At 42.3% G+C, this 12,683-nt stretch overlaps 1 protein-coding gene across 1 annotated transcript; it reads left to right on the forward strand.

Moving 5' to 3' along the window:
• The first annotated feature begins 810 nt into the window (after window positions 1-810).
• Window positions 811-11,384, forward strand: LOC133905661 (uncharacterized). Its single transcript, XM_062347430.1, has 19 exons — window positions 811-1,098; window positions 2,067-2,170; window positions 2,874-2,960; window positions 3,048-3,123; window positions 3,258-3,332; window positions 3,492-3,545; window positions 3,840-3,899; window positions 3,980-4,096; window positions 6,011-6,105; window positions 6,321-6,523; window positions 6,691-6,788; window positions 8,509-8,612; window positions 8,693-8,858; window positions 8,949-9,071; window positions 9,166-9,248; window positions 9,340-9,481; window positions 9,757-9,786; window positions 10,088-10,158; window positions 10,246-11,384. The coding sequence occupies exons 1-19, from the start codon at window positions 1,060-1,062 to the stop codon at window positions 10,895-10,897; spliced, it is 2,379 nt and encodes a 792-aa protein (XP_062203414.1). The 5' UTR covers window positions 811-1,059; the 3' UTR covers window positions 10,898-11,384.
• The last annotated feature ends 1,299 nt before the right edge of the window (window positions 11,385-12,683 follow it).

The following is a 12,683-nucleotide window of genomic DNA, read 5'->3' on the forward strand; positions in this document are numbered from 1 at the left end:
CCAAGATCTTTGGTGACCCCTTAGAGTCGCTTCCCATGGCTGCCGTCTAGGCCGATTTCCAACTCATAGATTCACTTGCTAGCCAAACAACAACATTGAATTGGTGTCCCATTTCCGTTTCCGCATGGTTTTGGATTTGAGACAACTCAATTCAATTTATCCAATTATGAGAACCAAACATACCCTAAATATATAGAGCATATGTACTCTTTTCATCCCATACCGACATTGGCAAAAGTCTTTTTGTTGCTTACACCTATGTCATTTGATGTTTACAAAGTTCTTCTCTCTTTTAGACGCAATATCCCGTTATTCAAATTAGTAGATACAAAAGTACTATGTCACGAGAGAGACATAAAGGCAAACAATTGGTACTTCAAAATAAAGTTGGCCAACCGGGCCGGCACGAGGCCCGTTATTGTAGGCATGGCACCAGGCACGACATGTCGTGCCAGCCTGGCTCAGCCCGGCTATGCCACCTCACCGGTCGCCCCGCCGTCATGCCCTGCCCCATCTCGCCCCACCACGACGCCACCCTGCCCTACGTGCCACGTGCCGACACGATATGGGCTGACCTTAAGTGAGCCACGTCTGGACTGAATGCTCGACATGTAAGTTGGCACGATTCATTTGGCTAACGAGCCTAAATGGAACTGTGCCTAAAAACTAGGCTATGCCATGCTAGGCGGTCCATTTGGCCAGATATGCTTCAAAATCAGTTTTTTTTAAGAAAGAAAAACCGGCCAAATCATTCAGTTATCACCGTCTAAAAAAATAAAATAAAAAATAAATCAAAGTTACCCAAAGGAACGAAGGGAGCCAAATAGAAAGAAAAGCGTGCTCTTTTTTCATCCTCTCGTGTGTGCGCGTGCGCCCCCTCCCTCCCCAACCTCGCGATCCCAATTCGATCTGCTCGCCTGCCCCCCGATCCGACCCGCCCACCCGGCCGCCCAATTCGGCCGCCGCCGCCCGGACTCGCGTGGACCCGTCCGCGGATTCGCGCTCCCCGGCGCCACAAACTCTAGATCCGCCGACGCAGTCACCTCCCACGCCGCCGCCATGTTCTGGCGCATGACCGGCCTCTCCGCGGCCTCGCCCGTGAGTTTCCCCTCCCGCTCGTGCCTCCTCCTCTCCACTCTCGGGTTGGTGCTTGCTTGTCTGCGTGTGTGCTGCTGCGGCCTTCGCCGTGGAGCCGTTTGTTTGTTTGGATTGGATTGGCTCGGGGGGGGGGGGGTGGATTTAGATGCGGTTGGGTCGTAATATTTGCTGGTTTTGGATATTTCCCTGGATGTTTGGGGCTGAGTTAGTGTATGTGTGCGCTGCGGCTGCGAGGTGTGTGATTTTGCGTTGGTGAGTTCATGCGTATGCTGTTCCTGTGGATTGGAGCGTGTTGCCGAAAGGAAGCATATGTCTTGGTTCGGATTTGGTTAGGCTTTGGTTCAGGTTTTTTTGTTCGGGGAGGTCTGGATCAGTGTGTGATAAGAGCTGCATTTCATCGCACAGGGGAGCCTTGATTTATTTGAATGGAACCCCTTGTCCTGTGTGAGGCTCTATTTGATAAACATTTTGAATAGACAAATGTTTGTTAGCGTCTGTCAAGTGTGACTTGAAGATTCCTATGCATAGGGCACTGCCTCTGTTGCAGAAAGTATTTGTATGGTGTGGGATTGAATTGTGTAGTTTCGTAACAGGCTCTTCCCTCCCATTTCCTTCTTTTTTGTAGTTCTATTGATGGCAACTCCCTCAAATATTTTTGTAGTTCTGTTAATGGTAACTCCCCCAAATATTTTCTGTAGTTCAGTTGATGGCAATGCCCTCATTTCATTGTCTGCGCCTATATTGATTTTATTTGATACATGGGTGAGAATTGCTGCACTTCTCATCATATAGGGCTGCATTTTCGAGCAAAGTGATGTGACATTTGTAATTCCATTTCATGCTCATTTTGTGTTCATTCACTGTAAATAGCTTTTAATTCCTATCGAGGTTTTATGTTATTTTCTGATGTATTATGAAAGAAAAGTTCTTCTTCACTTGGGTAACTTATGTTATTTTTTTTGTTTCAGGTGGATACGATTCTGGACAAAGAAAATTTTACACTGGAGGAGCTTCTTGATGAGGATGAAATTATCCAGGAGTGCAAAGCACTGAATTCGCGACTCATAAACTTGTAATTTTTTATGGATTTCTGTTGCTAGTTTCAGTGACATTAGTGACATGTTTAATCTACTGATGCAGCTTACTGTTCATTTTAAATTTCATGTGAGAATTGCAAATCAGAATCCTGCATCACTCCTAATGGCTTCACTTGTGAGACATTAACTGCAATCGACACAGAGACAAATGAATTGCCTATTAGCAAAAACAACCAATATGTATACTTGTGTGATAATTGCACTGTTTCTGCACTTAATTGTTTCTACTTAGTGTAAATCCCACTCGAAGGGAAGACAAAGCTGCTCACTTGTATGCGCAGAAAAATGCACTTCTGTTTGGTTTTGGTCTTTTGGCACTGCTTCATATTTAGTGTTTTCTGGTTTTGTTTGCATTCAACTGCAAAGAAGAGAGCTTTTTTGTCTTCTTGTCAAAATATACTGGTTATTCATATTGTCAAACCTAATGGGCGCACATCTTGTTTTCTTGATCATATTGCCAAACCTAATGGGCGCACATCTTGTTTTCTTGATCATATTGCCAAACCTAATGGGCGCACATCGTGTTTTCTTGATCATATTGTCAAACCTAGTATAGTGGAAGCCTATATCTGTTTTTATTTCTTGAGTATTACAATATGTAGGTGTTTCTTTTACTCAATAGTACTCCCCCCCCCCCCCCCCCCCACACACATATAATGCTTGAAACATTATCTGTAGCTTGCGTGACAAGGCCCAGGTGGAACAATTGCTTCGTTATGTTGTGGAAGAAGTTCCAGAGGATGCCGAAAAAAAGCGCTCTTTTAAGTATGACATTGGACCTCAATGTTTGTTGTCATTTTGTGTAAAAGGCTGAACTTTCCACCTTCTCAAACTTTTCTCAACTCTTTGTAGGTTCCCTTTTATTGCTTGCGAAATATTTACTTGCGAAATTGACGTCATTTTGAGGACCCTAGTAGAGGATGAAGAGGTTAGCATTCTCGTCATATATCCGTTCTTTCAAATGTTCCCTTGGGATATTTTTATTTGTAGGTTATTACATTCATTGTAGGTTATTACATTCATTGTAGCTTATGTTTGCCTTTCTCCCTTTCAATGTTGCAGCTAATGGACCTGCTTTTCTCATTTGTGAAACCTGATCATCCGCATAGCACATTATTATCTGGTTACTTCAGTAAGGTAACTTATTTTGTTTTGCATTGCTTATGTCTGAACCATCCAATCGCATAAATTCATGTTTTAATAAGTCCATTGCAGACATCGTGATTTGAAGGTTAGACTTCATTCTGTAGTTTTTATGCTGAGGCTGAATTTAGTTCGATTAATTATCTATTCTAGGTGGTAATATGTTTGATGCTGCGGAAGACTGCCCCTCTTATGAGTTATGTTCAGGTATTCCTCATTTTTCTTTATAAATAAAGGATAATTTATTAATTGCATTTAACAATACAAAGCCTATTGTCAATCTTTTTCTCCTATTTTTTTCTTTGTAAAATTTGTATAGTATGGTTAACCAAAGCAATCTAATCTTTTACACTCTGTTTAGCTTTGTTCTTTACTATTTACTGCCAGACAGCTGCTTAAGCAAAGTTTTGTGTTACATTTGCAAGGCATTTATGCTCCAAGCTTGTAATTCCTGTTGAGCATCTCAATTTATTTGCGACACTGTTGATTTTCTTTTTATAGGGGCATCCAAAGATAGTTGTCCAGCTTGTTGACCTGATTGGCATCACATCGATAATGGAGGTAAGCTGTTATCAAGACTTATTTGTGAATTAATGTTTTGTTGGGTACATTTGCTTGATGCTGTCCCTGGAATTCTTCAGGTGCTGATACGACTGATTGGCGCTGATGAGACCATATATTCAAACTATGGTGATACATTGCAGTGGTTAGAAAACACAAATGTCCTTGAAATGATTGCAGATAAGTTTAGCTCATCGGTAAGTTACCAAAACTTGGAAATGTAGTTATTTGTTGATATGGCATTTTTAGGTCACGGCATCTTTCTTCTTGCAATTTTCTAAGCTATTTGTTGATCTGCTGAGAAACATTTAAATGTACCATGTACTTCTAAGCTCAGTTATACAACATAAACAACTGAGGAATTACCTGTATACTACTGCAAACAAGGCAAAGTGGGAAATTAATATCCACTGTGACGATGAGGATTGTGGCTTGTGGTCACATCCATTTTCTAAATCCTCCAACCGTTCAACAATGAAGAGCAGGGTGTTTAAGGGGCGGTTTGGATCGGTTCCAACGAATACCCTGCCAAAGTTTGGTGTGCCCTCATATTTTGGCCGGTGTTTGCTTTGCTTCCAAAGTTTGGCTTGCCCAGAAAAAATTGGCAACGCCCAGCTACAGCTCACACCAACACGTGGGTGAGCAAAAAGCTTGCCACCATTTTAGCTGGCTGGGCAAGCGTACGCCCCCTGAGCTGGCAATAGCCCATTGGATGCACATGTTTCGAGTACTTTGGATTAACAAGCTTTAAGCGATTTTATTTTCTAAACTGTGTATCCGATTTATAATCAGTTTGCATAATTGTATTCGTTGCAATTAAATCTACAAAACAAGATCCCACTTGACTATATATCTATGAAAAATTAAATTAATGACATGTAGGCCCCACTAGGCCCCACATGTCATACTCATGGTTTTGGTAAGATTTGGCATGGTTGCAATCCAAAAAATATTTTTTCTTCCCATGTTTTGCAATGTCCACGAATTGGTATGGTTGCAATCCAAACATCATTCTTGTACCCTCGTTTTGGCATTACCAATTTCTGGTAAGGTTGACATGTGTAACAAACTAAACAGGCCCTAACCACCACCCCCACCCCAAAACATCTAAAATTTACACAACCTTCATTCTTAAGATAGTTTTATAGGCAGTGTTTTTAAAAGTACTGGGTTCTAGGGCACAGTAGCGTCTAATTGTTGATTAGGTGAGCTGCGGGGATCAAGAGCCGGATGGGAGGGGGGGGGGGTGATCCCTAGGCGGTCTACTGACTTTTGAACCAGTTTGTAGGTTGTTTTGCAATCTTGGAATACACTGGGCTTGGACATTTCTAATGATAAGTCAGTAAATAAATATTTTAAAATCACTGCATCTACAGCCCTCTCTCTTCCCAATCTGCTCTGTTCCTCTCTTTCCCTCTCACACACCTTGCAGACCATCAACCATAACCACTACCATTTCTCAAATCGACATCCTCCCCTCCCATTCGCCTCTCATCTCAAACTGCACACAAGTCCTTCCATGAGTTTAACTCGACCAGCTCACCGCTCGCCTCATTCAGTTGCTAATGCAATAGGATGAGGCAGAGGCGAACCTTGAAGCATGTATAGCAAGCCATGCCGTTGACTCTGGGTAGCACCATACCATTCTTTTCTGCCGTCACATTGAGTACACCTTGACTGTGGTCGCTGATGCCGGCTCAAAGGAGCTGGGGTGTGTAGAGGACAAAAGCTGTTTGCATATCTTGGTAGCTTCTAAGGTTAGTAGTGGGCAGCAGTCAGCAGCTATGGGCTTGATTTAGCTGGTGGCTGGGAGGTAGGAGAGGTGGAACAGTAGAAGAGCGTTTTTCTCTTGTCTTATTTTCTAGATCAACAAAATGAAATATCACACTTATTCAGCCTATTTGCTAATAGGACGTCACATTAGCAGTAAGACCAGGTGGTAATGTTAGGGGGTTATTTGTACTGGACTTGAATGTTTGGGAGATCAAATACGGCGTTCTCATAGTTGGGGGTGAAAATTAGACTTGTGATACTTGAGGGCGGCAATATGGAACCTTTGATATATGTGTTTCCTAGCAGAAACGTTTATGTTGTATTTTATGCCCAAGCAGGATTCTCCTGAGGTGCATGCCAATGCTGCGGAAATTCTCTGTGCTGTGACTCGATGTGCACCTCCGTCTCTTGCTGCCAAGATATGCAGCCCAAGGTCTCCATCTTCTAACTTCGTCATTTGTCCTATGGTTACAATTTAATGGAAACTTTGCCTTATTGAGAAGGATGCTCCATGAATTATAAAGAGGTCTAAACTGCAGTGTAACCATATACTAGAGAAGCCTCACCCCATAAAAGTTGGCCTTTTTTCTATTCTTCTTTTCTTATCACCACTTTAACCTTTCTTTGTTACGCTCTATGAAATTTCAGTTTTGTTGGGAGGTTGTTCCGACACGCTCTTGAAGAATCAAGACCCAAATCTGTTCTGGTTCATTCATTGTCAGTTTGCATATCTTTGTTGGATCCAAAAAGACTCGCATCGGCTTCCTATCAAGCATTCAGAAGCAACTTAAGTCACGGGGCCTTGGTCACTGCCAGTCCAGAGACAGTTGATGGTATGCTTGAAAGTCTAGGTGAGTGCTGGATATTTAATGCACACCTTTTTTTTTTTGGTTTGGAAAATCCTGCTTAGTTTATTAATTCGAGGCCTTTAGTAAATCATATGCTAGACATTACTTCTCTATATTTTTATGTTTTCAACTTTTGGTGATTTATTGGTATGACTGACATAATTTTTTAGGCAACTTGCTGAAGTTATTGGACATTTCTGCTGCTGAAAACGTTTTGCCTACAACTTATGGATGTTTACGCCCACCTCTTGGAAAACATCGTCTGAAGGTACAGGATGATGCAATGCAATGCCTTTTACAATTAACCATCTGTACTTCTTGGTGACTACTTTTTGTTGCTTGAGCTCTTCAATTCTTGTATGGATGGATTTATTTATTAAATGTTCTTGGTTATGATAGACTTATCTAGGCTTAGTTACCATACTTTTGCTATGGTTGTCTAGAGATTACTGTGGGTGAGTGTTTGGTATGTTTGGTTGGTGACCTGAGAAGCATGCCTAAGAATAAAGTGTGCTTGAGAGCTAACAGAGATTTTGATGATTTCTACCTGACCAGGCATGCCTAAGACCAACTTCTCTGGTTGCTGCCCTGTGCCTGAGGAAGCTTAAATATAAATTACTCTTTGATGGATAGTTCTTTACGCTTTTTAACTACTCTTTTATGGGTATGTTCAAGAACAGTACTTCTCACAAAACAAAAGAATTAATGATACTAACTTCTTTAAATATTTTATCAAATTACAGAGCTATCCGTCCCTATCCATACTACCATCCAATCCATCCTTTTCTCCTCTATTACGCCTCTTTCCTGAGCCTTGAATAGTTGAACATACAAAGGAAGAAAGGAGGAACAGGATCCCCCAATCTGTAGAAACTAGAAATTATCGAGCAAGAGGCACCTATGATGCGTGGATACTTACGAACACTCACATATCGGATACCGATACTCTGATACTTGTCGGACACCGATACTCCTTCGATACTTGTCGGACAAGTATCTGTAATTTTCATGATTTTTAAATAAATAAAATGATTCTGATACTTTGTTGATACCTCTCCAATTCTTTCCTAACACCTCCAAACCCTAACCTCTCGTTATGCTAAGAAAACCCCACTCTCTTCGCATAAAACCCCTCCATGCCGCTCCTATCCTTCCTCACAGAATAGAGGCGTAGCGCCTTCTTGCAAGTGCTAGCTGGCATTGCCCTACACCACTGTCGCCAGCCATCGCCGTTGCCCCTGGAATCGCCAGTTGCCTCTCTCCCTTCCTTTTTATGCCAATGGACAGCTAATTAGGTAGTCCTATAACCTTTTAAGAAATGTTTATTTCTGTTTTATTTTATTTTTATTATATATATATACACGCATCCCCCGTATCAGTGTTTTTGTAAAAATGGCATGTCGTTGTATCGTGTATCCATATCCGTATCTGTATCGGGGTACCTGGATCTTCCCAGCAGCTTTACTGCCATGGGCAGCAGCAAGCGTGCCACAGAAGCAACCTCATGGAGGCGAAGTAATCTCTGTGGGGTGGCGTAGCTTTGTCCAGTGACAGCCATTGCTGGTGTTGCTCCATGCAACAGATACTCTGGACTGCACTGGACAGCAGATTGCGTTGGCAGGCAATGTATTAATGCGGTAAGCAAGATTACTGGTGTGGTGCTGCCTGGAGCTCAGGTGGACAATTTTGGTCGCTTGGCTCAGGCTAATAATGCTGCTGGGAAGATCCAGGTTAGGCTAGCATCGGCGTCTCCAGACCGCCAACCAAACATACCTCCGGCACAAATCCCAGCAGTGTCCCGACCGGTGAGATTGGTGCCAGGACACCAACCAAACAGGCCCATAAATATTGAGTCCTGATTGCATCACATACAGTCTGCTTTTCGCCTGATGACATTTTATTTGTTTATAGTTTGGCAATATTTTTGTGTCTTAGCCATTTTTCTCGCTAATTTTTGTGCTAAGTTGGATGTACCTTTTACTTTCCAGATTGTAGAGTTCATTTCTGTGTTGTTGACAATTGGTAGTGAAACTTCTGAAAAAGAGCTAGTAAGGCAATCAGCAATAAAATGCTCCATTGATTTGTTCTTCAAGTAAGTGCGGGAGATCTTTTGTTTTAATTTGTTTTGTTTCTCTGGTTGAATGCCCTTTCCGATAAATTGGTGAAATACAGGTACCCATATAACAATTTTTTGCATCATCATGTTGAGAATATCATTGTTTCTTGCCTGGAGGGTAAAAGAATTGAACTAATTGAGCATGTTCTTAATGAATGTGACATTGTTGGTAAGATTCTTGCTGCGGAAAGAGCTTCTTCTTTGTCAACAGAGTCTAATGGGGTAAGCTATTAATAGATTGTGACCTTTTTTTTACATGATACAAGAGATAGTATTCCCTTTTTCATTTTTTTCCGTGTCTTCTATGCTCAGCCTACTGTGCCCTCGGAAGAAAAAACTCCTCCAAGAATTGGCAATGTTGGTCACATGACAAGAATAGCTAATAAGCTTATTCAGCTAGGAAACAGTAACAACACAATCCAGACTCACTTGCAGGTTATTTTTCCTTTTGTACCCAACAATCTTTGGTTTGCAAGAATCAAGATATCAATGGTGTTCTACTCACCATCTTGTGTTATTTTTTTATTAGGAAAATAGCGAGTGGGTTGAATGGCAATCGAATGTGCTGGTCAAGCGCAATGAGGTGGAGAATGTTTACCATTGGGCTTGTGGGTACGTTCCTTTTTCTTTGTTTTGAATTCTATGGAGTATGGATTGCTTTCATTTTATCTAAATATTGCTGCATGTGCTTTGTTTCTGACAGGCGCCCAACATCACTGCATGACCGTGGTAGGGATAGTGACGACGACGACTTCAGAGACAGGGATTACGATGTGGCAGCTCTTGCTAATAACTTGAGCCAGGCATTCCGATATGGGATATACAGCAATGATGACATTGAAGAGGTGTGTGAATGTGCTAAGTTCTTAGATCTGATAGTTTGTCACTGTCAACATATTTATATCCCAGTGCTGTTGTTTTTAACATGTGAGAGTCTCATTATCACCAAGTGGGAAATATCAGTTTCTTTGCATCTTGTATTGTCTCTGCTACATTAGCATGGCTGATTGGCTGTATGGTGATTTAACCATTTCATGTTTTGCTTTTGAATTTTCTTGTATATGTAGACATTCTAGGGTACTTTACATATTGCTTTTACATGTTTGTTTTGCTAATGCAGGCACAAGGATCACTTGAACGGGACGATGAGGTAATACTTAAGGGCGGTATTTAATCTCATTTATTTCTTTTCTATTATTATCAGTTGGTTGTAGCATGCATGTGATTAGATGTTTGCTGCAGTTTTCCAAACATAAATTTGTTCAATGCAATCAACTTTATGTAGAAAGAAGAGGCAAATAATATATGTATTTTTGGAAATTTGACATTTTTGAGTCTATAGTACACAATAAATGAGAAAATAGACACGCATATTGATTTTCACCAGGGAGAGAAAGGCTGAGTTTCTGCCATCTTAGTGGACTGTTTTTTTCTTCATTATCCCCTTTCAGGATGTGTATTTCGATGACGAGTCAGCTGAGGTGGTAATATCTTCCCTACGTCTGGGAGATGACCAGGAAGGGTAATTTGTTATCTTAAAACGACTCTATAACCCTTCTTTTCTTTATGTGATGGCTGATAAATTATGTATCTATGTGGTTATAAGCAGATCCCTCTTTACAAATTCAAATTGGTTCACATTTGATGGAGAGAGAAGCATCAATGACCGTTTAGCTGCCTCTGTTCCTTCATCATCACCTAATTCTGAGGAGACTTCTCTAGAAACTGAGGAAACTGATGATGGTAAAACCATTGGCGCTGAGGATCAAATGGAAACAGTGTGTCTTGGAAATGGCCCTATTGAGGAGGCAAAAGATGTAGCGGAATGTACTGAACAGACAAATTGTAGTACTGAGGATGAGCAATCAGAAGATACAGAGGGGTTGGAACGGCGTCCAGATGTTTTGAGTGGTGATACTGAAGTAGGTACAGATGAAGCTGCCTTTGCAGCAGCAGAATCTTCAGCCCCATCAGTTGAGACAGAGGCAGAGAGCGCTGCCTTCGCAGCAGCAGAGTCTTCAGTCCCATCAGTTGAGACAGAGGCAGAGAGAACAATAGAGGAACCGACAGCCTCATCTGATTTGGACAACTCGGTCTCTGAAGCCTCGCCAGACCCTGGTGTTAATGGCAGTACGCCCACTAACTCGGAAGTGTCTTCTGAGCAAGTCACCCTTGACACTGATGCCCAGCAACCATTAAAGGAAGTTCCTGCTGAGGATGTTGATGCAACGAAAACTGATGCAGTTAAAGCAAACGAGTGAAGTAGTAACATGTCTGATGGACTGAGCTGACCAGAGCAATTATTTGTCAGATCCCACTGTAGACAAGCAATCATCTTGCTTCATGTGGTCAGCAGCCACGGAACACTCTGAAGCAAACTGCTGTGCAATAAGCAAGTGTATTATTCTGCCATCCACTGTGGCCTATCACTGTACAAATGAGCACCATTGGCCTTACGCACGCTCTCGTCTGAAACTGTCAATTTTCTTTGAGATTTACACCCCAGTTCATGTGCTTTGGTGGCAGTCTTCAATTCTTCATGGAATGGTATATGATACCTGAGAGCATTCTTTGGGTGGCAACTGGTTTTGGCTATGCAGTCTTCTCTTTCTTTAGGTTAACTTTGGAACTGTAATATGAGATGCGATAGTATTTCTAGTTTAGCAATTGTAATTTTTTTGTGGACTCGACATGCGTCAGTTCAACTTGAACATGTTCATTTGATAAAGATCCCTGTTTTGTATTCAATTCCTATAATTCATCTTGATCACAACAATCGTTTATACCTTCTTTGACACTGGCATTTGACAGAAGTTACAAAATCATTCAGCTGACGACCACAGGACCACACCCATGTCTTCAGATACGCTGTCGCTTCCCCAACTCTCTGAAGAAGCGGTGTTCGTCCCTCTTGCCGCACCGCCGCTGCAGGCTCTCCATGGGGTCGTCGTCTTCTCCCGGAGGGGAGTTGTAGAAGAGCTCCTTGGCGTCAATGCTCCCGCCGGTTGGGTCCTTGAACTCCACGCTTGGCGCGGGCTTGAGCTTGGAGAGGTGCTTCAGGACCGTGTTCGTCGTCTTCGCCATGCAGCTCGTCGTGTTCTCGTTCTTGCGCTCCTTGCACACCGGGTAATGCGTAACATTTTGAGTTTTTAACATTTAAATTATAGCAAAATCCACTCTTTTTAATTTTTTTTAATTATTTAAACCAACATAAAATCGATGAAGTGTATATTTGAATATATATGTATACGTATATATTCAAATATATTATTGTGGCTAAGTATTTTAAAGTGCACCGAAATAATTTCTAAATTTAATCCTTGAAATAAGTTGATCTTTGCATTCTTGGTTTATTTGTTTTTATGGTTCTTTGAGTAGAGATTTGAATTTGAATGTCTCTTAAATTCAAATCTAATCCTTAGATTCAAATTCAGCTAAAATCCAAATCAATTCAAATACTTTGAGCTCAAATCCCTCTAAAAAATCAGGGCTTCTAGTCCAAGTCCAAATCCAAATAATTCTATTTGAATTAATACCAAACCCATTCTTTGATCAAATCATTTTTCTTTTTTCGTGGACCAAATTTCCTTTTCTTCCTGGCCCAACCGAGCTCACCCTCTCTCTTTCTCCCCTGGGCCCAGCCTCCTTCCCTCTGCGTCGGCCCAACCTCAGCAGCCTAGCCGACCCCCTCCTTCCCCTATGCGCTGGCCCAGCAGGCGGCCCGGTATCCCGCCTCCGCACATGGGCCGCGACACATGCGCACGAGCACCAGCAGCCGCGCTGCCCCTCTCCTCTCCCACCAATGCGTGGGACCCACAGACCCAAACCCTCCTCCCACCTCCAGCTCCGCCTGCACTACTCCTAGTCGAGCCGCTTTCCGATGCATTCAAAGCATGGCGACTTTCGTGCCCTCTCTCTCCAGCCATCTCTTGCTCTCTCTGCTCTCAGCACGCGCGCACCGAAAGGTCTGACAACGCGTGACTTCACGGCACGCCGTACGCGGATGGCTGGCGACCGCGCTGCCATGCGCTGCGCCTTTCCCGGGTA

Source organism: Phragmites australis, chromosome 2 (genome assembly GCF_958298935.1).
Source record: "Phragmites australis chromosome 2, lpPhrAust1.1, whole genome shotgun sequence".
In the NCBI taxonomy this organism is placed as follows: Eukaryota; Viridiplantae; Streptophyta; class Magnoliopsida; order Poales; family Poaceae; genus Phragmites; species Phragmites australis.

Excerpts from the sequence above, each read along its gene's own strand:
- LOC133905661 (XM_062347430.1), top strand. The coding sequence starts at position 1,060 with ATGTTCTGGCGCATGACCGGCCTCTCCGCGGCCTCGCCC. Across the intron at positions 8,613-8,692 it reads TCCATTGATTTGTTCTTCAA|GTACCCATATAACAATTTTT; the intron begins GTAAGTGCGGGA and ends GGTGAAATACAG. Across the intron at positions 9,249-9,339 it reads GTTTACCATTGGGCTTGTGG|GCGCCCAACATCACTGCATG; the intron begins GTACGTTCCTTT and ends TGTTTCTGACAG.